At 39.2% G+C, this 24,940-nt stretch overlaps 1 protein-coding gene across 1 annotated transcript in view; it reads left to right on the top strand.

Annotated features, from left to right (window-relative positions):
• ARHGAP10 (Rho GTPase activating protein 10) overlaps nucleotides 1-24,940 on the top strand; it is a gene marked incomplete at its 5' end in the record, with an annotated part of 104,181 nt that overhangs the window by 64,283 nt on the left and 14,958 nt on the right. The window contains 2 exons of the mRNA XM_017744110.1: nucleotides 13,669-13,831; nucleotides 24,006-24,137. Of these exons, the coding sequence (XP_017599599.1) occupies nucleotides 13,669-13,831; nucleotides 24,006-24,137 (295 nt within the window). The remainder of the gene's footprint in view (nucleotides 1-13,668; nucleotides 13,832-24,005; nucleotides 24,138-24,940) is intronic.

Here is a 24,940-nt window from a genome sequence, read left to right as displayed (position 1 = left end):
CACCAGAGAGATACATAATCTGTGCCTTTCTTTTCTTGCATCACATGTGAAACTAAATGCCTTGACTAGAAGATGTTTAAGGTATATCTGCTTAAAAAGCTTAACTGTGTTAATTTGAATAGTATGCTGCCAAAAGCTAAGAAGTCTCTTGAGCTACATCTACAATAATAAATTTATCCTCATTTGAAAAACAAAACAAAATTGAAACCACTCACAGAGCTGTTTATGTCTAATTTTGAATATGAATCCTAGCAGGACGCAAGAAGTACCACAACTCCAATTCCATGGAGCAAGGTGTGCACTGAGGAGCTGACTTTGACCCAAACACAGTAGACAGAAAGCACTTGGTGGGTTGTTTTTATTCCAAGAGCCAAAAATACAGTGTTACTGTTGAAAACTGTTACAAAGATTCAATTTTGCCTAAATGCTGTCCATATTCTTGTCTAATTTGGGCATCTTGGCAAAGAGCTGGGATTGTTAAAGGCTGTAATAGTTATATGTCATACAGAACTCTGGTACTTGTCTGGGAGCTGTAGTGGGGTGAACTGCAGAAGAGCCTAATACATCACCATACTTATTAAAACCATGATGACGGCTGAACTGCTGCAGGTGAAATTTTGGTGGTATCTGACAATAACATTTCCCCTTGTAACTGCTAAAAAAAATACCCTCTGTGGCCTGTGAAGCCACTACCAAAGGTAGCAGGATCCTCAGGCTGCTGGTAGCTGCTGACCACGTGCTAATGGCTGTTTTCCTGGTGTTCAGCCGGGCAGCTGTGTGAGGACAGCGGTCAGTAGTTGGGACAATGGCTCTCGGGCACGTGTGCCGTGCACATGCAGCGCTGCAGTACCTAGAGCCCAGCTGCGTCACTGCACGCTCTGAGCCACTGCCCCAGTGGCTGCACGGTGTGTCGATGAGCCAGGCTCATGAATTATCTAGTCCCTCAGTAGAGCTCAGTGCCTCCAAATACGCGCCCTGGCCTTCAGTTGCTTTCTTCTTTGGAGAGGGGGTGAAGGAATAAAAGTGAACCTGGGCTCCATTCCATATTTACCTAGTTTCTTGGCTAACAAATGCATGTTTTATAACTGCTCTTTGGAAGATTTTATCCTGTGTGTGTTTTTAACAGGAAATTAAACATTAAACCCCTTCCCTCCCCTCCGCCCCCCCTTATTCACAATGGCATGAGTTAAGCACCAGGCACAAGCCAGTGTTTTGTATTTCCTGGATATGGCAAAATTATCATAATCTTGTTTTAAACAAGCAGCTGATACATATTTATATGTAAATATATTTGTAGACAAATATATCTCTAAAGTTATTGTGATTATCTATAAATATTCTCTATGCCTTGAAACTAGAACTATGTTGGAGACAAAATCTCTCTGTGCTGGAAAACTTCTTGAGTGTGTTTCTTTTAGGATTGTTATGCAAACCAGGAAATTGTTAGAAAAGCGGAAACAAGTCTTTAGCTATCAGCTGCTCCAGGGAGTTAACAGGCTTCAGAATCAACTGCTTGAATTGGAAATGCAGGGTTCAGGCCAGGTTTCTTTTTAAAAGCACGTTTGCAGTCAAGAAGCTTCTTGGCTGCACACAAAATGTATGCAGCAACCACCCAGAAAGGGCTGTAAGATATATGAATATTGGTAGCTATAATAGCTGAAGAACACACACTACGTTTGATAAAAATCTTTATTTTGCCTTCTTGTAATTAGTTGTACTGAATTCTGATAGTGCATAGATTTTCCTTCCTTATCCGTGGCAATTAGATGATTAAAGCTATTTGCAAACAATTCAAAGATTATATTTACTATCATGAGGGTCTTTGTTTCCTGAAAGACCAAGTTAAGTCACAGATGATACTGTCTGTTTTTCTTTCAACTTCTTTCTTTCAACTTTTCTTCTTTCCTCTGTGGTAAGCCAGTTACTAAATTTTCACTCTGAAGTTTTTTGACATCCTAGTGTCTCGATAAGAACTGGACCTAATGGGGAACTCTGAACTACTTTCATATGTGGCCTAGACTCAAAAGTTCTTGTTTCAGCAAAATGCAGATTTGTCTGAGATTTACATTAGGACCATTTCCAGAGTTTTCTAGTCTTCTAAAATGAAGATTTGGGATTTGTTTTTGGTGGTAGGGATTTTTGTTTGGTTGGTTTTTGTTTTGTTTTATTTAAATCTGTGGAAATTGCTGTATCTTTCCCCCTCACTATCTGAATGAATTTCAGAGTGAATAGCAGTGCAGGAGCTCCTGTGGTTTACAGTCTCATCTATGTACGAATGACTTTTCATCATCTCTCTGTCTCTCAGTGCAGAGAGGGAAAGACTGTTAGCTAGAGTAAGGAGTTGTTTATCCTGTTCTTCTAAAAACGTCATTGGGTCTTTATTTTCCATTTGGACAGTCAGTATATATCAGAAGAGATCTCTGTTTACATTTTTTCTAGAGGGCAATGAAGATTTAAATTTTTGTTCCCTTACAATTTTATTTAGATTTTAGACCTTTCTTGTCTTATAGAAAAATCAACAGGTTTGGGGCTTCTCTTGTTTGTTTGTTGCATTCATTTTTTTTTTCCCAGTGACTTTGAGATTATTAAACTGTTCTGCAGGGCTATTAAAGCAATGTGACAAGAAAAGTCCCCTGTAAGGTAGGCAGTGTAATGCAGTCCATCCAGGATGAGCAGATAATCAGCACAAATTTCATAAATCATACCTGGAGTCAAGAAATGGGTCATGCGTAGCACTTTGTCCAACTACAGAACAACTTGCTTTCTTAACAAAACAGAATATACATCTTAAACCACAGGGCCTGATGATGATGCCTTATTCTATTTGAATACCCTCTAGGTGCCAAAATTTCTCCTTGGTACGTATATGGACATAGCACATTCGTGTCAAAGGGGGGCTGCATTGTTCTTTTTGTAGGGCATTTGTATCCTATTCCCCCCACTTTGGAACTCATATGGGTTGTTTGTGATAGCTTGCTCCTGCTGCTATAAACTAAATACTTTATTTATACTGATTTAGAAAACAGATTCTTCAGCAGAAATCTAAAAGAAATAAAAATTAGAACTGCTACTTAACCCTTCAAAACTGTGCTAATTTATATTGCCCTTTGAAGTATTTAGGGGAGCCATAGTTATGAATGGTATGTTAGTGTTGAATAGGAGTAGCTGGTTATGATTTTTTGTGGAGATTGGAGGGAGACAGCATCTTAATTTGGGTGATAAATTACTTTGCATGAATTACTGTGGCATTCAATTAAATTACTTTATGAGAGTAAAATGTGATATGTGTAAGGCTACATAGCAATATTCCTTCCCTCTGCTCCCTTCCGTCACTTCCTGCCCCAAACACAGAAGTAAAAAAATCATAAACTTCATCTGGAATTACTGAACCTGGATGTTAGAGGAAGCCTTGGATTTATAATGAGACTGGTCTTCAGGGCTGGAGCAGCCCAGAACTGTAAGGTTGCAGGTGTGAAACCTGGCCTTGAACTCTTTCTATTTCTGAATCTGCTGCTTGGAAGTGTTTCTGTAACCTGGCACATAGTAGGGGAAATGGAAAGAAAAGCAGCTACACAGGCATATCAAAAAGCCATAAGGCCCTGCAACACTTGCTTACAAAGCTATTGTTAACAGCTGAGCAGAACACAGCTATGCTGTCACAAAATAAGTGCACCAATGTTAGTCATGAGGGGAAGATCAGGATGACTGCTGTTTGCTGTGTGGAATTTCAGACAGTTTGTATTTCATCTTGCTGCAAGAGTAGTTCCTGCAGTTCTGTGTGATCCATCACAGCTTTTTCCACCTGATGGCTCCAAGTAGGATGTGTGCTACAAAGTTAAAAGTCTTTTTGAGCTACTGCCAGTGAAGGTAAAGCTTTTTCTCATGTAATTGTAGGTCCTGCTTTCCTATCAGAGAGTTGACTTCTGCTTGGAAAGCTTTAGGTCCATAGAAGCTACTTATTTTTTTTGGAGATATGGAATAATTTTGGTCCGTACCTCGCATACACAATACACATTGTCTGGCCATTTTATCCCTGTGAGTAATCTACTTGACGGTCTGCTTGCTGCACTGTTACCAAAAATCCAATTTGTGTCATGATGTAGTAAACATCTCCTAACTTTTACATCTTTTTGAATGAGGTGTATCAGATCTTCATGGTTGGTGTGAGAATTGCCTTAGTATCATTGCCAGTGCTTGTCTGCTTTCAGTGTAAGAAATCTAGAGGCTGTAGAAATGTTCAAAGTAAACACATCCACGTGTTCACACACATGCATACAACAGGAGTCAGGGGGCAGGGGTAGGGAACTTCAGTAGACTTAAAACTAGAATCTGAGTTTAAAGAAGGAATGGGGAATTCAGGAGAATGGGTCAGTCTTTCCTTGAGGCCAGACATTATTAAAAATCTCTGATCTCCTGTAATAATCCTTCATCTCTTTAATTCTCTACCTTCTGCACACAGACATGCAGGGGCACATAATGCTGTAAGAAGGCCAATTTGGCATGCTGAAAGCCATTAATCCCAGGCATGGAAGTCACTGACGTATCTTTGCTCCATGCCAGCTGTGCCCTGGCCAACCTCTGTTACTAAAAGTAAATTCTCTCACCCGGCACACAAGAGCGTAAGTAGAACAAAGACTTGTAGCTGTTCAGCTCTTCAGTCACCTTCCTATGGATGAGAATGTGCATTTCACTGAATTAGGGGTTTCCTCACATGGGATGCTCTTGCTTCTCTTCACTGCTGACAAGGATAGCAGAGAAGATCTTGCAGGGGAGAGCTGGTGGACTTTCTATAAGGCTGATATGCAAGTTAGAAAATGTTCCTCTTCTTGTTTTGCTCCCACTCCATCAGTGTTTTTCATTCGGTCACAAAAACATATATTCTTGTTTGCCCCTTAGCTTCTGGAAGCTTTTGTCCTATTTGCTCTTCTTTTTCTCTCTAATTTTCTGTTTTCTTTGCTTGAAAGTTGCACTTAGAGCAAGGTGAATTACATTACTGTTGCTTCTTCCCTTCCCAGCTGTTCTTGTGACTTGCTGAACCAACAGGGAGATTGAAGGTGTTCTTAGGGGAGATCAACAAACCTGTCACCTCGATGTTCAATTGAAACAACTGACAAACCTTCCCCTAAGGGATGCTTATCTTGTTTTCAGTAGCTTTTTTAATAAGCAATAGGTATCCCTCTTGATCCGTTCCTCTACTGGAGTCACTGTTAGGACTAAAGGAGAGAGGTGAACAAAATGAAGAAGGAGGCACAGCCAAGTGTCAGCAGCATAGTGAAAATATTTCAGAGTGGCTTTCTTGCGAGAGACCCATCACATACACAGTGTGGTAGCTGTTAGTCCTTGTCATTGGCCAAGTTGTGGAATTATTGGTGAAAAACTTAAGAAGTCAGAGGAAGTAATTGCAAGCAAAGCAAGTTAAATAGCTAGCTTACCTCTTGGGGGTGGAAGAACCCTTACAGACACATCTTCCAGCTGATTGGTGCCTGAATTGCCAGCAAAACAGAAAAGGAAACATGGAAGAATATTTTCATGTACTTGGAGGTTTTGCTGGTATTTAACAAGTGCTTCTGACTTAGGGAATTTTCAGGCCTGGTGGTTGTACCCCTTTTTGATCTGCTCTGGTTTTTCACAGTTCTCATTCTCATGGATGAGACCAGAGGTCTTCCATTGTATGTTTTAATAAAGGGCTGGATCATAGGTTAATGTTGCCTGGCCTGGTGGAAACCCAACCTCAGTGCTACCAAAAAACTATGAAAGCAGTGGGACAGTCTATTTATCTTACTATTTGTCAAAGTTCTCAGGCAGTGGCTTTTCATTGTTGCATTTTGCAGCCATGAAATTGGTTGGCATCTGGCCAGCCTGGTAAGGCTGGAGATCATGTGTGGTTTCCTGCCAAGCCAGCTCTGGTAAAAATGAGTAATTTTTGAGTTTAGATGCTGCTCTTGTTATCATGGTGTACACAAATCAAAAGAGGAACCCATCTGCAGGCTTGTATCTGATTTCTGTTGCGCTTCAAAATTTAATTACGTGATATAATTAACATCCCAACGTTGTATCTGTGACTCTGTCTTGAACTGTTTTTCCACAGCTTGAGGAATAAATTGGGATTCTTTACCCATTTTAGCTTGCTCAGCAAAAGGCTACGTGTCTTTGGGATTTTATTGATGTAAAATAATCCAAGCAGTATTTCTCCTGAATTTTGAGAGATGACCTGCAGTAAGGGGGATATTTAATGATACGGGGTAAGTGTATCTGTAGAAAGATGCTTGTTTAAAATTGAACTTTGCATTTTAAAAATGGACAAAAAAATATCAAAAAGGAGGAGACCAGGACAAGATGATGGTCCCCAAATTCCATTTGCCCCTAAGTAATTTGCAGATGAGCACATTTCTTTCCCTTTCCTAGCCCCAACTCAAACATCTTGTGGCCTTTTCAGCTACAGTTCTTGAGTTGCATCATCCAGTCTTGAGGCAAATTCTGTCTAGCAAGGCTTCCTCCTTTTTCTGACGTATCGGAACCACTATGGAGTTGGGAAAAACAGCCTTTCTACAGGAAAGCTACTCTGTGCCTAAAGTACACATGCTGCTACATGCACGCATTTGAAAAATATATCAAAGTTGGTCTTTATCTAGGGAAAAACTCTAGTAAGCTTGAATAATTGTGTTAATTATTTTGTCTGAGAGAAAAAAGTAGCTGGCGCAGGGATCTGATTTGTGCTGCATGTGTTGTGTGTGACAGCATGAAACTGATGGGGTGTGGGTTGTCTGCTGTCCATTTGCTTTGCTGGCTTTAGGCTGGATGAGTCTATGATGTCTAAATTTATGTAAGAACTAACTCCATACCAGGGCAGTGCTGCGGTGTACAGGATTTGCTACATGCTGGGGATATTAATGGGTACTTTTGGATAATGGAATGTGGTAATACAAATCTATTTTTCTGAGCATTTACAAGAATCTGACCTCCAAAATACCCATTATTCAGGAGCAGTGAAATAACTTGTTTAGTTTTAGCATTCACTATGATTGCTTTTTTAACCAAATAATAGGTCACTATTAGCTTTCAGTCAAGGTTTCACCTTGATTTGGAAACATGTTTAAAAAGCACACTTTCTGTGATCTGGAGGTGAGTAATAAACAATTGACCAGTTTTAGTGGCATGACAAATAAAAGTACACAATTTCTTAATTTACTCAGAAACAGATGACTTGGCTTCATTAATTCAGAAAACTTTAAAAAGAAAATTGAAGTAGAAGAAGAATGTCTGAGTTCACCTGGTGTTTGGTGTGATTTACCACAGGATGAGTGGTACTTTAAATAGTGAATAAAGGGTGCAGCCCTGCATCTAAAAAAAAAGGCTTTTCTTGACTGCAGAGTCCTCTGATCACTCTATCACAGAAAAATTTCTCCAATGGAGTTACTTCTAGCTTTCCAGGAACGACTGAATCCTTTCCAGAATAGTTGGTATGTTGTTTCATGGCATCATTTAAAGATTTATTAACTGTGTGAGGCAACTTTGGTTATGATTTCATATCTGTTTTCTGTAGATGCTGAAGATCTAACACTTGGAACTAAGCACTTGCTTGATCAAGGATATTTATGATACCAATATTTCTTTTCTATCCCTTATCTATGGGGTTCCTGTTAAAATGAAAGCATAGTACATACCCCCAAAGCTACTATCTACTTGGTTGAACTTCTGTATTATGGTGAGAAGTTAGCTATTTATGGGGAGCACATGTTTGTTGTCTCAGAGCGGGATGCAGCTGTGATGCTGATGGGGGAGGATGGGTGGCTGCACAGCAGTGCAGCTGCTGCTTCCCCACCTTGTGATGCACAAAATGTCAGACTTGAAGGTGGCAACAGGGATTTGGCAACATCTTCAGCGTACTCTCCACAGTAATTCTCCCCATCATCCCTTGTCTATGACTCAGCCTGTTTGTGTTGAAGTCAATAAGATGGATTTTTATCCTCTTATTTTACCATGATTTGCCTATGCAATGACCATTTAAAACATATATGACAGTTCTGTTTGATCTAATCTGTGTATCTCAACACAAACAATCACATATTCCTCATTTACTCCAGAAAAATTCTCTTCCATAAACTGCTTTCATTCTTTGGTTACCCTTAAACTATAGGCATTGGTTGTACTGTTGACATTATAGATTAGTCTTGCTTTTAACATTAAAGCATGTAATTCATCAGTTTACTTAAGCTGAAGTTGGAAGAAAACTCTCTCACTTAAGCAAGCAATTGATAGTGTTAACTCTCTGCTTTTCATGGTTCTCAATACAAATGCTTTTTTCTTATTTAGAATTCTCAGAGTAAAGTAAGGATCTGATTATTGACACTGCTGAAGTATTTCAGGGGGTTTTTTTCCAACTTTGGATGCCAATAAAAAATATTCTTAGACTAGCCAGATGGAAAAAGGAGAAAAAAAGGCAGTGGGGAGACATGTCATGCTCAGTTAGGTAGAAGCTGAGTTCAGATTGCTGGTAAGGAGGGTCTGAGAGCCTTTACTATCTGAGACTCCTCCAGATAAAAGGCAAAAGGAATTGAGGATTTATGTATTTGCTAGAGAACAGCTGGGTGAGGTAGGTCTTAGTCTGTGCAGGTACTTTGTGGGTATCTGTCATTATGAAAAAGGGTGACACAAGGCAGGGAAGGCAGGAAGGATATTTGGGTTAGAAACTGAAGGGTAAGTAGTACCAGCTAGATACATCAGTAAACTGTTAGATTCAGCCTGAGGTATTTATTATTTTCTAGATGGGGCTGGTCTGAACGATGAACAGCCATAAAGGCAAAGCAGAGGGTGTCTGTTGCAGAGGTACAGTGAAAGCTCAAAGGCTTGGATGAGTGTTGTGATTAGATCAGTGAAACAAGAAGATAATTTACATGACAGTTTAAAAGGATCCAAGCAGTCAAAAAATTAAAATAGTATGCAAAAGGTGGTGAGAATGTGAAACAAGTTTTTGACTCTCTTGAGAGTAAAATTGGATCTTACACCTATTTGCGTAGGATGGGGACATGAATTGTAGAAGCAGCTTGATGGCAGCTCCAGAAAGATGGCCAAGCTGAGCTCAGTCTTCCCACAAATGTGACGAAGGAAAGGTGAAGAGTTGATGGCTGGAATGTTGACAGAAATTTGTGAGATGTCATAGAGACTTACTGCTTTTGTACCGAGAACCCTCATGTCCTTCATCTGTTCAGGCACTCTTTGGCACCCAAAAATGAGTATAATAGGATAGAAAAAAGAGGGGGATTGACATTTTTAGAAGGAGAAGGTGAAGGCACCAAGAACACCAAACTGTATGCTCAAGGAATAATATATATGAGCTTTAAAGGAAATCACATCTTGCATGTTTTATAAGGTAAGAGCTCATCAGAATTCAAGGAGTAGGAAAGAAAAATAGGAAGTTTCTGGAGTTCCTCTTAGAAAGGACCTTTCAGTCCAATGTGTCAGTCAGTGTTTTCATAGAAGTTGGAGACCTGACAATGCTGCTCACTGGAGAACAGTGCTGGAGATAAAGAGGAGTGAGAGGAGAGAAACAGTAAAAAATACTAGACTATCAATATTAGGAGCCCCTGACTTCTGAGGTAAAAGGAAACCCATAAAGCTGATTCAGTTCCAGCAATGTCCTTAACACACACTTTAAGAAATAAACCATGTCAAAACTTAAAAGGCAGCTTTCCAGCAGCTTAGCATCTTTACTGGTTCTACAGAGCAAAATATAGGAAGAGGGCAGGGGGTTGGGAAAAGAGGAAATAGCTAGAAGTAAATGTGTGTTACGAGTTTTGAAGAAGTATCAAAAAGAACTTAGTTACGATAATCAATGTGTGTTCAACCAGAAATGCTCACAGGTAGGCCTGTTGCTAGGTGAATATTTTGAATAATGCAAAGTCACCTAACTTGTCTGAAAAAAGGTCTCTAGTCATGGGGTTGTATAGCTTGGCAATGTTAATTTTTAAAACATCTTGTAGCTTGCTGAAGAAGTTTGAAGCAACTGGAGGGATGCTAATGGAGTAGCAGTATTTAGAAAGGTAAATACAAATCTTTGACGATATATTTGCACATGGGACAAAGCAGAATTGCAAATAATGACAGGCGGTAGGAGTTGTGGTTGTGTGCTAAGCTGCAGCCATTCAAACAAAATAAACCTGGTTGTATTGAGAAACAAGTGTACAGATTTTAGAGGGAAAATGTAGCCCAAAGTTACAGAATGGAGCACATCCTTAGAAACAATGACTCTGCTAAGTCTGTTGGTCACAGAGGGCAATCAGCTCATCATAATATTAATTTAAAGCCATGGCAAAAACAAGTGCCAGCCCTGGATGTGCAAACGGGATTGATGAGTAGGAGTAAACAGTGGAATTAATGCTTAGTGTCGTCCTGATGGAACCACAACAAAACCCCATAGAATCACATCTGATGTAGCCTTTTCAGAGAGAACACTGGGAAATTGTAACAGCTTTATCAAATAGATGCGTGATTCCACAGCTGCAGAAGTAAGAGATTCAGTGTTAAACTTCAAAAGGAGATCATTGAAATACTGTCACACAGCACAGAAACCTGATAGGAGAGGTAATATAATAATTAGTAGTGCGTATTACATGGGTCATGCCTGAAAGTAAGGCCTAACAAAATGAAGGTACATGCATTGATTGGCAAGTATGTTAATTAGTAACCAATTGATTCTTCATTCCCTTTATCATCTACTGATGTTTTCAGACAATGACTATTTGGACGATGTAGTTTGACCCCAATGTGAGATGGGCATTAATCAAAAGCAGTTTATGAAGCTGAATAAAGAGATAATGAGGCACAGTTCTATGGCCTCTGCCATGTACAGGAATTACTATAATTTCTGAAGTTAGCAGAACTTTTGGCACTGACATAGAGGGTGAGATCTTTGTGCTCTTGAAATCATAGCAATGACCTTATATTTTGAAGACTTAGGTTTGGAGCATATATTGTTTTTAGTCATGAAAATGTGCTAGGTGGTCTTAGTCATCTGTGTTTGCAGTTACACAGAATTGCCTCTTCCTGAATAAAAATATTGTTTTACTTAACAAAAGGAGATAATTGAAGACATCAGAAATGTAAAGTGTCTTTGAACATGTTTTTAGAGGGTTTTTATGTAGTCCCATAGAATTTAGCATGCGTTTTCCTGTTCAAATATCTAAATTTTTTTTTAGTGTTAAAAAACCCAATCTTAGTTTTGCAAGTGCCATGCAGTACAGACTGTGAGAAAACACTGGCTCAGGAAGGAAGAAGTAAAAACTCCAGGAAAGATTTAACACACAGTTTAATTTATGATAATGTCAAGCATAATTGCCTGTATACTACAGTCTCCAATGTTGGCTCTGCTGTGCGTGACTGAAGTGTTTAGTGGCTTTGATTTTTTTGTTTTATGGGGTTTTTTTACTTCTTCTATGTGTTCTGAGAAACAATTCAACAGAATATCCTCTGCTTTCTATGGGGAGGTGCTGTGAATTGGTCGTATTTGTACTATTAAAAAACTAGATTAATATCCATTTTTACTGTGTTTTAGTAACGCTAAGTGAATGGTTGAGGTAAATATGGCCTTCTGATACAGTGTATGTAGTTTGATAATCTAGGTTGTGCTAATAGTACTGCTTTGAAAAGAAATTGTGATGGATTAAAAGGACTTAAGTCTAGTTCTAAGGAGTTTATGAAGTAAGGTTGCAATACCACTGTCTGATCTCCCAGATGTTTATCACTGTGACACATACATCTGCAAATGAGATGTAATTATTTAGTTTTTACCTGACACTCCTGTGATTCTCATGTTATGTAAATGTCAGGCAGCAGCACCGTGGCCTTGGTGCAGTGGGGAGGTGCCAGGTGAGCAGGATTGGGCCACAGTGCAAGTGACTCACTTTCCTAGGTTAATGTTTTCCCCCTCAAAGCATATCACACTTTGGTACTACGGGCTAATTTAGATCCTTAAATTAGCAGCTGCTTGGGGAGAAATTTCCAGATGATCACTTTTATCATTTCACTGTTTTTCATTTTATGTCATTTTACTCTCTAGGGAGGTTGTTCTCTGAGAGCTGCTGGGAGGGGGGGAGGACGAGAGGGCTGGGGAAGCAGCTTAGGGCTTTGCTAACTTCAAGCTTTTGTAGCAGAAGGAATTGAGCTGGCTGAGGCTGTAACAGGGTTGTGAGAAGGATTTTATCCAGCGAGGGGGGCTTTTCATTGTCCACATTTTTTTGTTGTGGTGTTGCACTTTTAGTTAATTAGGAAAAAAATAATAAATGAAAGAAATCATTGCAACAGTACTGCTTAGCTTGATGGAGTAGAAGTAAGCTCAGTTGTTCCCTGAGCAGATGTTAATTCATTTAGACTTAGAAAGTAAGGTTGTACATGTACAGGACTTCATCTTGTATATTACTGTATATAGGAGATACAGCTTGTCAAGCAAGCATAATATTTTAACAGCTTTTGATTATATTATTTTTATGCTGTGTTAGGACTTTGTTGTTAATTTTTTTACCAAAAAACTTTTGGTTCCAAAAGAGCAGAACTCTCTAACAAAGACTAGGGGGGCAGTGGTATCTAATCCACTCTAGACTTTTCTGGTGGTGTTATTTGGCAGGCCTGTGGGTTATGTTCATGAGTGCTACTGGGAGTAGGGCAGACAGAGGAAAGGATGCTGGGAGCCTTGTAAAGGGTGGCTGGAATTGATCTTTATTACTGTTAAATATTAATATATTGAAAGCAGCTACAGGCCCCATTTGAGACTGCTGGCTTAGCTGTGCTGGATACTTCAATGTTTGCAAACATCCTCATTTCACGCACCTCCTTTAGAATTTATGAAATGTACAGCAGATGTTTAAAAAAGTAAAGATTGAAAGGGAAAAGCTATGTGGGTGAAGGTTAGCTTTTCAGTGAAGAACGTGCTGTTTGTCTTGATGTGTCAGCACGGTTTGCAGTGACTGCTCTGACACACTGGTAACTTTATCTTACTGTCCTTGGGATAGGAATGGTATTCCTTTAATGTTTTCCTAATCAATCACATCTGAATACATTGCCTCTCGAGTGATATCCTAAGAGTAGCCTATGGGAACAAATAGTAGGTCAGAATACAATGAGCTCTCTTGAAAGTAACACCATTAAAAAAGAGTAATAAAAGTAACATTCTTGGGTATTGTGTGTTTTTTAGAGATCTCTTGCTTATTCTGACCTTTCTAAATGTCATTGTTTCATGTTTGGGAAGACTGTGCTTATTGTATTTGAGAGCAATCATTTCCTCAAATGTGTGTTAAATTATCTTTAGAGACTGTGTTTTCAGGAAGACATTGCAAGTGTGCATATCCTAAACTATTTTCTTATATGCAGTGATGCCTTTGTCTAAAAATATCTCCCCAAAATTTAGCATTTCATTCACATAAAACACATACTGAAAAAAGGGGATTGGGAATATGTTGTATGTGAAGAAAGCCTGGAGAGAACAGTGGGGGAAACTGTGCAGTGATACCTTTTGGGGAAATACTGGGAGACTGCTTGTCCTCCAAAATACCTTGTGGAGATGGGACAGTAAGGTTTCTTCTCTTACATATTTCAGGACATTATCTCCAAGGCAGATTCTTTTGCTTTATGAGATGATTCCTTGAGTATCCTTCTGACTCATGCTCTCTTTTCTAGCTGACAGTCACAGCTCTCCCAGAGAAGAGACTCCAACTGGGAGCATGGATTCTCTTTCTTCCCAGTCTCCAACACCTGCCTTCTCCAGCAGCCCCCCTGGGCTCTTGGATGGAAATCCCCTTATCATGGACAGCGGAGATCTTGCGGGCTGGACAGCACATCTGTAAGTAACTGAATATGAAGTGAGGATGCTTCCACTAGTATGATTGTGAAACACATTTCCCTTTTCAGATTGGTGAGGAGTGATTTTTACAAATTGCATATAACTGTGTTTGTTTTCTTCTGCTACAAAAACATGTGTTTGTATGTTGTGGTGGAGCTTAGAGTCCGCTTGAATGCTTGCAGGAAAGAAATGTTCTTGTTCTATTGAAACCTAGTTGATTTTTTGGTAACCTGTATAAAATTTTAAATGGTTTTAATTTTTTTTTAATTTAAGCAGTGAAGATATAAGTTATTCTCTATATGATGTATTACCCTAGCTGTATTTCAAGAAAGCATTAAGCTGCACTTAGATGCCATATTATTAAGATTTGGGGCCCAATTTTGGGTTTGGATAAACACACTGCAATGAGTGTGTGCTCAGATGCTATTGTCTAAGAACATTATCATTTTTAATCTCTTCCTAACAAATTCGATGCCTGGTTTCCAATGGAAGTGCAGTCTGTCACTTTCAGCAGATGCTGTAAATGTTCAGTTTTTGAGCATGACTTAAATTTAGCAGAAATTGACATTGAAATGTTAGTCCTATCTCTCTAGTACGTATTCAGGTTTGATACACAAAAAGCTGACCATAACTTGTTTTTAAATCAGATTTGAACTTGAATTGAATTCTCTGGTTTGCTGTTCATTCAGACTTTAACAGCTATCAAGACAAAGTTTTCCAGCCTTTAGTGCCAAGAAGAGTGGAAGGAGCAGGTCTGGAGAAAAGATCTGTTACAAGTATTTTCCATAATGGCATTCTGAGTAGCCTGCTCTGGTGATTAAACAAGTGTAAAATATATGTGCAGGTGTATGTAACACATGAAAATATATAGATAGTCATAGAATAATTGATAATAATTAACTGCTGACTTGAGAGTTTATTAACTAGAATAATTTTTTTCTCTCATATATATTGAAAGAATTCCAGACTTATAGTATTTTCTGTAAATGCTGTTTCTTCAGTAGAGGTCTAAAGTTACTCTTCCCTTATTCTCTTGTACTATCCTCTAGAAGTGGGTAGAATTAGCAGTAAGTTGTACTTACCAAAGAGAGGTGCATGTGTGGAAAAGATGTTGTAGCTGGTATAAAATCAGTGAAAGCTAATTAAGGAACACAGGGTTAGCAGAACATTGATAATGCCACTTCAGAGAATAAAAGGAGTGTTGGGTTTTATCCAGAGAGTTTGGGAACTTCAGGTGTTTGAAGGAATATTGCATCTTTATTTGCATTTGTTAATTTTCATCAAAAATTGTATTGCACTGCTGTTTTGGAAACCTGACTTGGTGGCTTGAGGTTTTCTGCTCCACTGGAAACAGTACTTAGAGTTCCCTTTGGAAAGGAAGAAAATAAAGGTGCATGGTATGTGCATTTAGATTATTTGTCAAAAGTAATTTCTTTCTTCCACTTGCCTGTCTGTGAAGTTTGCTTAAGAGCTACATCTGTAACAAGCCTGGACAGTGACAGAGTAGTCTGTGTATGCTACATTCTTTCCTCTACTTTCTCACCCTAAGTTGGCTTCTTTTCCCCTCCTAGTTTGGATGACTCAGGGGACCCTGCCTTAACAAATAAAACCCAAACCAAAATGCAGAGCGGCCCCAGTGTAGTAATGGCAGAATGTACCTCTGGTAGCTCTCACAGCTCCAGGAAATGTAGCACTGGCTGTTGGTTATAGACTATGCTCATAAACTGGACCAATCCTTAGAACTGGGTGAAGAACAATCCTTTCTGTTTGTGCAGGATTTCAAAATGTTTTGTATTTTGAGCCAAACTGGGACGAAATCAATTCTTAAACCCTCAGTATCGTCTCTCAAATGGTATTGCAGGTGTTCACTGAGCTACAACAAATGCCATACTGAGTCTAGGGGAGATGGAATTATACCAGAGGATCCGGTTTCTCAAGTTTCTGCTGATGTTTGTAACACATGGGTGTTACTTGTAGGAGATCGATCACTCTGGAGTTATGCAGTCAACAAGGTGATGGTGACTTCTTTGTGGCAGAAGAGTTGCTTGCAGTGTTTCCCGGGGGGGGATGTTGCATTGTGGGTCAAGGTGTGTCCAGATATTCCAAGAGCTGGTTTATACCAGTAGTTTGCTTTAAGCAAGAGTACATGATGGGTAACAAGAATACTTTTTGTGGAATTTGTTTTCAAAAAAGAAGCTTGATTTTTCCAGAATGATAGCTGTTGTCACCGTGATGTTTCCTGGCAGAGATTTTTGTGATTTCCTTGTCCCACCTTCCAAAACAAAAGGAGCTCCAGCTTCCAGCGTGGTGAGGTGAGCACCAAATGGAGGCAAATACACCCTCACCTCCTGATGGGCTCTAGGAGGGGCTTCATGGCCAGAGTGGTGAAAGAAGCTGAGAGAGCAAGAGCTTTGCCACCAATCTGAAATATCTCACAAAGCCCCGACTGCTCAATTGTCATGTCAGTATGTAAAGATGTGCTGTGCATACGGTGTAACTCGAAGGTGATGTTTCACATATGTGCCATTTTGAAGCCCCGTTAAGCTGTTGGTTTTCATGTCTGTGAGTGTGTGTCTGCCTGATGCTAGATTTTCTCTGAAAGATCTGTGTGGATCAGACATATGTCCTGTGTTGTCATGTGCTGCTGTAGGGGTGAGTAGAGACTTGGGTGATGCTTGGCAGGGGTGGTTCTCAGTGGAGACCTGAGTTTGCTGCTTTAAGACTATCATGCACCCTAAACTTTTTTTAACCTTTTTCCTGAAGTTATTTTTATCTTCGCACTTCCATCTAGAGCCAAATACTAAAAATAAATATGTTTTATTTTTACATACACTCTATGGTAGAACATAGCTTTTTTTTTTTTTTTTTCCCCCCTGTCAATCACAAAGTTAGAGTGGTTTTTGTAGACACAGGATTCAAACTCCAAATAGCCTAGGATGGGCAAATTACCACTTCTACTCGATGGAGCACTGTGTCATAAGCATGTACTCTTTGAAAATACCTTCTCTCCAAGGATGCTTTGCACAAGGTGATCTCAAACATAAACTCATAATTAGAGTTTTGAGCTAGGTAAAGGATTGCTCTCCACTAGTATGGACATTTTTTCCCCTTAAGGTAGAGCAGCAACAGTAGTCTCAGTTTAATGCTAACCACAGATTTGCATTCTTCCTTTTTTCCTCTCTGATTTAAGTGTCCATACAGACTCTGTCCTACAGAGTTTCTGGTTTTTCTATTGCATTTGCCCAAAAAGTAAACAGGTCTGCCACATCTCTTCTTCAAGAGGCTTCATAGCTTTTTGCTGGAGGATGTGGCCCTGACATTACTTTCAGTGCCTTCCTGATTGGCACTGGAAAATATGCAGCTTAATCACTCAGATTTTTATTCCTGTGGTGTATGAAACTCAAATTTTTAATAGTTCAAAATGTGTAGTTTCCTAAGAGTTCAGGATTTCAGATACTAAGAGGCTGGATAGCCTTTCTAAGCTAGTCCCCAAACTGTTTTGATAATAGTGGTGGTCTTGGGTTTACAAACATGGATTAGAAGGGGTTATGGGTAGCTCTTAAACGGCATTTGAACTGTGCAGCAATAGTCAGTCTTCCCTTTTACCTGCAGTTGAAAGTTAGTGGCACAAAGTTTGACTTTCACCCTATTGCACTGTGGCTTTCACATGCAAAAGATAAGTGATAGCTAAACTGGGTATATATACTTTGGTGGCTAATAAGTATACCTGAGCAAGTAAAGACAAAGTGTAATTTAAAGTCTTCTTATAATGAAGGAGGTGGTATTGCCAAAGTTGCAGTATCAGATGTGATGTAATTAAATTAAAAAGGGTGAGGGAAACTTTCTTTTGCAGCTGTTGTGGTTTGATTATAGAATTCACTTACGGAATCATTTATTGATGTGAGGCCTGTCCTATTCAGCCTTTCCCAGAGTTCTGGCTGTGATGGCAGCTCACCACTGATGGATTAGTGCAGATTTCCCTTATTGCAATGACTGATTTGTCAAAAGGTGGATTACAAGTCATGTCCTAAAATACTGTGGGCTGCCTTATGTCTGTTTTCACTTGACCTCAGAATGAACCTAAAAAGCTGAACACTTGGTATTCTCTCGGCTCGCTGTGTGTTGTAATTAATCTTTCTGAGGACCTCTTTCTGATAAGGAAAGATTTGTTGCTGTAACTGGGCCCTCGTCACGAGATTGCTTTGTGCTTACAGTACAATGTCCTGTGCCAGGGCTTATCTACAGACCTTACAGACTTACCCCTCACAGTGCTGGGTTTTCAGAATTGGGTCAGTCTTACCTTTTTTGTTGGAAGTCCCCTACACTTACTGAGCAATCACTTCTTCATTCAAATTATGAAAACTAATGTCTTGTTCCTCAGCTGGAGAGTTCATTTTTGGGATTTGAGACTGCAGGGTGTTTGGGTTTCCCAGGGAGCTGGAACGTGGTGACTTTTAATGGTTGTTCTGGATGAAGTTACGATGCAGGATATGGAGTAGCCTTCCTTGAGATTATGCTGTCTGTCTGTTTATCTTGTCTGTTCTTCTTTCCCTCTCTAAGCCTTTGGGATTTTGCAATTGGAGGGGATGGAAAGCATTCCTGTCCCTCGAACATTTTCATTGGTGGGTGGGTGCCGGGCTCGTTAAAGCAATTACATTTCTGTGCTAAGAATAGTAAGATTCATAGTTTCCAAACTGAAATCCCACCTTGGATGCTTCTATAGGAGCACGCAAGGTACAGTCCTGACAGTCCAAATACCAAAGGTGCTCAAAGCCCAGAGGAGAAATGGAAGCACCAGTGTAAATGGATTTTTAGGAACATGCAAGGGACTAATGGAAGATGAACTAATTCAGTATTTTTTTCTATTTTTATGGATATTGCTTAATTGGGTCTCCTGACAGTAAAATATTCTGTTACCCAGCTCAGTGGTATATAAGTGCTACACTGTGGGCCTAGTTTTGGGGTTTTTGATATCCATAAAGACTTCCAAAATGGTGACAAGATCTGTGCTGTGCAGCATCCAGGGTCTTTGTGACCAAGCTGGGAAGAAGTTACTCATTCTTCATGAAATCTCAAGCTGTTCAAATTGCTGGTGAACAAAGTGATGTTAAAAGAGCCATCAGATGGCAAGGGTGGGCAGAGATAGTGGTGTTCTGCACATAACAGAAGCCTTGGAGATAGTTATTAATTTTGTTTGACTGCTGAATGAATTCCCATCAGCCTTGTTATATCTACATCAGTAGACTGCATGTCTAGTCTCCTTAAAATGGTAATACTTTCTTTTTTGTACTTTCTGGCAGTGGTGGGAATTTGCAGTTTTACATAAATGATGAGTGACTTCGGTTTCACTGTCTTGAAAACTTTGTATAATATCTAATGTCATCATCCTATTTTATTCAAAGAAGGTGCTCTAGCAGCTGTTGGGTCATTGTGCTTATTCTGCAGTTAGTTTTTGTTTCAGCTGCCACCTCTCCAGTGACTCAGCACTTTGAGAGCGGGTTTAGCGGAGCAGGCACTTCTTTTTGTACCCTTTCGTTATGCAAGCAGAGCAAGAGCCCTCATTTTGCAGCTTCTTTGAGACAGGCATAATATAACTTAGTCATGTGGCTCGTACAAAACAGACCTTGCCATCTCCTTGGCTGCCAGTGAGCTTGACAGCAGCACTGCTCTGTGAGAACAGGGTAAATGGTGTGTGTGCCCAGGGCAGGGAGAGGTGTGGATGCAACCACTGGGATGAGCTAAAGTTTCCCTTTTTAAAATTTTCTTCTTACTTTTTTTTTTTCTGTTATTTTATTTGCATGCTTCCAGGGAACACAGCCCTCTCATTGTTTGGGGTTTTTTTTCTGAAAGGAACAGCAGTGAGCTCTATCCTTATAGATGTGCATACTTCACTTTTGCTTTGTCTGAATTATCATTTAGAAATGCTTTAACTTGGGACAGCTGCTGTAGACATTAGCTTTGGATTTACCAGACTGGCGTGAAAGATCATTTCACTAATGTGTTAGCTGCTTCACTGAGACTTCGCAATCCGAGTTAACAAAAGCTCTATTTCAGTGCTGACTGATGTGCTCTGTATAAATGAGGGTTGAGGAATGCTGTGTGCATGTCACATACTTTAAATTTTGAGGATGGAGTTTCTTTTCAGGGGGAACACAGATGGGGAAATTTTGGCCTTCTGTTTGTCTCCAGCTTTGCTGTAGCTACAATTTCTAGAATTTTGGCCATGTATTTTTGTGCTTCCCACTCCCCAAGTCACAGGGGTTTTTAGCGTGCAGGAAGACGTGTTGGAGGTCACTGTTGGATTGCATATAGAATCAGAAATAGCCAACACCCTTTGATACACACTGTCATTTTGTAATGAAACCTTTCAAGAACGCTTTCATTGAGTTTGTCAGCCAGACACTGCGATGCGACAGCCATGGCGCTGCCAAACTTGTCTATGAAACAACCTTTTTTTTTCTCAAGAGTTGCAGTGTAGATTCTTTTCACAGACTCTCTTCCTTGCTCTCAAGATAAGAGGCTGCTCTTTAGCTGTGTTACCTTAGGAACCAGCCAGATAAACATCCAATAAAATCTTTTTTTCAGAAGTTTCTTTCTGAATATCAGTACAAAATCTCTAGCTTATTTTCAGTAAAGCCGTTCCCCCCGCCCCCCTTTTCCCATCGTTCACTATGCTAGACAATAGCATTTTTTCCTCAAAGAGAGATGGTTATGTCAGCCTTTTTGGGTTTTTTTCCTACCCACAGGAAATGCATTGCCTTCATTTTAGCCTTAGGAGAAAGGATTTCTTCAACATACCTTCCTAAAGTTGAGATGCTATGTGATAACACAAGCAATACTTTCTAATATATCATCATTTTGATAAACAAGGTGTGCAAAGCTTTATAGCAAGGTAGCCTTGCTACGACAAGAACCTTTCCAAGGAACAAACAATAAAATCTAACCTTTTGTTGCTTACACGCCGCAACATTGGAAATTATTTTTTTTATTGAGTAAAGCCTTCTGTTTCAATAACAAGAATTAAGTGGTTCCTGAGGTAACCAAGTACAATAAATAAAAAGAACCCCTCACAACCAAATCCATAAATTCTAGAATGGGCTTAATAGTTAAAGCTATCAAATTTTTTTTTTCTTTCTTCTTAACATGATGAAGTTATTGCTATTGAAAAAATGTGTTGTTTTTTTTTGTCTCCTGCTGGATGGGTAGAGCATGATCTCTTGCTGGTTAACCAGCAGCCTAAAGTGACAGGCAAATTCTGCTGCAGTGCTTTCCCTACAGCTGAAAAGTATTAAGGGAATTCATCAAAAAAGTGGGGGAGGGAGAATCCCAGCACTCCACATACCTGTACTTCTGGAGTGTTTTTCCACTAGAACTGTTGGAGTGGCTCAGAATTTGTAGAAAACCTGCCAATTTTAACATGCTTTTATATAATCCTGTCTGGTAAAGGACAGTGTAGTCTTACTTGGTGATAGATTACACTTCTTGTTGAGTCTCTTTAACTTGAGAAATTAGCATGCCATGGCATGGAGCTGAACATTTTATTTCATCTTCTTTTCCTTTATGTGCACACCTTTTCTCTTTTATTTTTTCCCCCTCTTTCTTTCCTCTCCAAGTCTCAGCAAGAAACCATCTGGTATTTATTCCGAGTATTCTTATGAATGACCAATGCTTTCCTGGGTCAGAGGGCTCCTTTTGTGTCCTCTCTGTTCTGACCATTGCTTTGAAGTCATTAATTCTGTGTCTGAGGTGCAGGTGGTGTGTGTTGTTCTAGAGCTGATTGAGTAAATTGCAGAGATTAATATGATGCATCTATCAATGAAATATTTAATAAATGCAAGGTTTAATAATCACTTGTTGAAAATTAAACTGCACCTCTGGGGTGTGCACTAGAGAAGACCACTTGGTAGAATATTCTTGAATTATGAATAGTTTGCATTAAAGACATTTTAATACTCCTGTGGCAATATACTTGGAGTGTTATTTTTCTATTTTCGGTAGTTTTACAGGTTTCAGAAATGAACCTAACACCAGTCTTAATCACAGAATCATGGAATTGCTTAGGTTGGAAGGGACCTTAAAGATCATCCCATTCCAACCCCCCTGCCATGAGACTGATTTGAATTTAATAAATAGGAGCACAAGGAAAATATTTTTTCTTTAAGCCTCAGGACTGTTTTAAGTAGAAGAGTTCAGTTTATGAAAGTAGGATACTTTTTTTAAATTCACTTTTGAAAAACTTTTGTGTTCACCTGCTGAGTTAAAATTAATTCTGCATGTAGACATCATGTGTGGGGAATGATGAAGAAATAATTCACTTTCTGGCAAACTTTGTAAACTTTACAGTACCACTGAGAACTGTTTTTTCCTCAGTATTTAGAGAAGATGATCCAAATGGTGGTGTTTATTTTTTTGGTTTGTCTCTGAATGAAGTCACTTTTAGCTGAAGGTTTTTGTTTTATTGGAGGAAAATTTTCAATCATTAGGTAAAAATGGGAGGAAGAGGACAACTTCAAGTAAAAGAAAACTCCAAAATTATGTAGATGTTATTCTTAAATGTATGTCATTATTGGAAGATGAAAAAAATGGTGCAGTGGAAGATTCCCATGCAGAAAAGATGACTGGATATTCTCTTTCCAAAGTTAAGCACGAAATATGTTTCTAGTCAGCATAATCCACCTCATCATTCAGTTTAATACATATGATTCCTTCCCTTATTTGGTAAATGTGATAATTTTTAAAAGCAGACCATGTTTTGGTAAACCCTTCTGGTTATGATTCCAGCACACTTAAGTTTCATTTTCACTAGTGGAATTAACTGAAGAATGCTGTTTTATAAACCGTGAATTCCAGCTTTTATTCAAATGTCGTCTGCCACATTTCCAAAGGAAAAGCCATTGTCTTGTAATAAGGAATGTGACATTCACCCTTTTATAATGTACTAAATTTAAAAATTAATACTCAAAATGAATGTCTGCTTAACTATGTAATTGCTAGAATGACTATGAGATATCTTGGCTGTGAGAACGAGTTTCTAAAAGTTGAATTTGATTGTAAATCATGTTATGCAAAGCAACAAATTGGGATCATTTCTTCTAGAAATTAAATATTCCAGTGTACAATAAGATTAAAATCAGCTATCTGAGTTACTTTTCCTGCTTTCTTTTATTAATTTTCAATTATAACTGGGCTGATTGTTGATCCCTCTTTTTGCTTGTGGTCAATCCATCTTTATTAGACCCCCACAAAAACCTTCTTGACTGGATTCTTAGTTTTGGTGGTACTTTGCAGATTTATGCTGTCTAAGAGGTTAATCTTGGAGTAAGACAAAGTCATAAATGCTGTATTGGGAAGTCTGTACTTCTGAGCAATGATTGCTGTGTGTGAATGATTTTAATTCTGTTTCTGCTTAGAAACTGCTGGAAGTCCAGATTTTTGTTCCAAAGACATGCTGACAGTCAGTGTTTGGACTATTTGTTGCTTTGTCCATGCAGTGAAAGAAAGCCTTCCAGTGCTGGAATGCTTTAGTTCTTTAAGGTGTGAAATTAGGAACATCCTTTATGTTGGGGACAACTTTGTATGTTTACTAATAAAAGTTTTAAATTTTGCCTGCTATTTCTTCTCCTCTTGTGTCAACTTTGTGTTCAGCCACTAACTTCGTGTGTATTTGAGCAGTGTGTTGGTGAGGGCAGCCACTGAGGCAGTGTTTGCATAGCTCTGTGAAGGAGATCTCAATCCAGAGCCAGCATTGTGATCCCAATGTTGTAATAGCTGCAGCCTCTTTAGAAATCTTCCCAGTCATACATGCACTGAGGAGATTTTTAAATAGATTCATCAAAACTTGTAAAGGCAGAGTGGCAGCTCAAATAATAGCCTGCTCTATGCAGTTTCACTTTGTCAATCTTTATTAGATAAGGAATAGGGAATTTTGCCTTTTTATTGCTTATGTCATGCATCTCAGGTAATTCTTCTTAGCTTAGGATGTAGGGCATGTAGGAGAAAGATTTCCAAGGAGGAGTGCAGAATCATACGATGGCCATTTCTACAAAATCAGCTTGACAATATGATTTGGTTTGAAGATCTAACAGGTTGTCCAGTCATAAAGATTCAAATACTGTGGTACGATAGGAAATTCTGTTCACATTGTTAATTCTGCCTTCAATATATTTCCTCTCAGCCCTGCTCAAAGCCGCCCATCGATGGTCTCGTGGATGAACACTCCATCTGCTAACCCAGCTGCCACAAATGCTGCACTGCCCACTTTCTTCTTCCCCAACCCTGCCACTGGCACTGACAGAGCAGTGGAAAGGTACAGTGTGCACTTCAACTTTTGCTGGCTATTTATTTGCCTCCTTTTTCTGTATCTTTATAAAAGTAGTCTTCCATGGCATGTGAATGATTATCTCAAACCAGGAAATGCAACCTTAGCCATTCTGACAGAATAAAATACATGTTTACTGCATCTTATTTTTTCTTTGAGCACCTCCCTTGGTGGAAGGCACACAGGTTGAGCCAGTGGTTGGTTAATACAGGAGGGCTTTGTTTTGGGTGGACAATTCGTAATGTCTCTCTCTTGCAGTGTTTCTCTTAGGGTCTTTTAAAATACAGATTCTTTCTTTTTCCATAGCCACCTTTGTCAAATTGAGGCTTCTCATCCTAGCCTTCTTGCCTCTGAAAGACTTTCCTCTGTCTTTACCTTTCTCTGTGGTTTCATTCTTTTCTTTCATTCTTTGTCCTTCTTCCTTCCATGTTGTTTTCCATGTTTGGAAATATTTTGAGTTTTTTCGGTGAAGGTCTTCATCATCTTAGCTTTTTCCTTCAAGTTTTGTAATATTTGGTTTTCTAATTAAAGTAATGTCCTGGGTTGCAGTGTATTCTATTACCATCCCCATGAGCTGTTGAAATCAGGTGGGGCAGTGTTTCCTTGCCTCCTGGCCCCAGACTATCTTTCTGTTAATTGCCCATCATTGTCCTGCCACATGACTCAGAGATAACTCCCTCCGGACTATCTTCTGTTAATGAGCCTAATCAACACTTGGCCTCATGACTCATTACCCCATTGTGAGATGCTCCACCCAGAGGGAGGAACCAAGCATCCCATCGTGGATATAA

Source organism: Corvus brachyrhynchos, unplaced genomic scaffold (genome assembly GCF_000691975.1).
Source record: "Corvus brachyrhynchos isolate BGI_N302 unplaced genomic scaffold, ASM69197v1 scaffold229, whole genome shotgun sequence".
In the NCBI taxonomy this organism is placed as follows: Eukaryota; Metazoa; Chordata; class Aves; order Passeriformes; family Corvidae; genus Corvus; species Corvus brachyrhynchos.
This window is presented reverse-complemented; position numbering and strand designations above follow the sequence as displayed.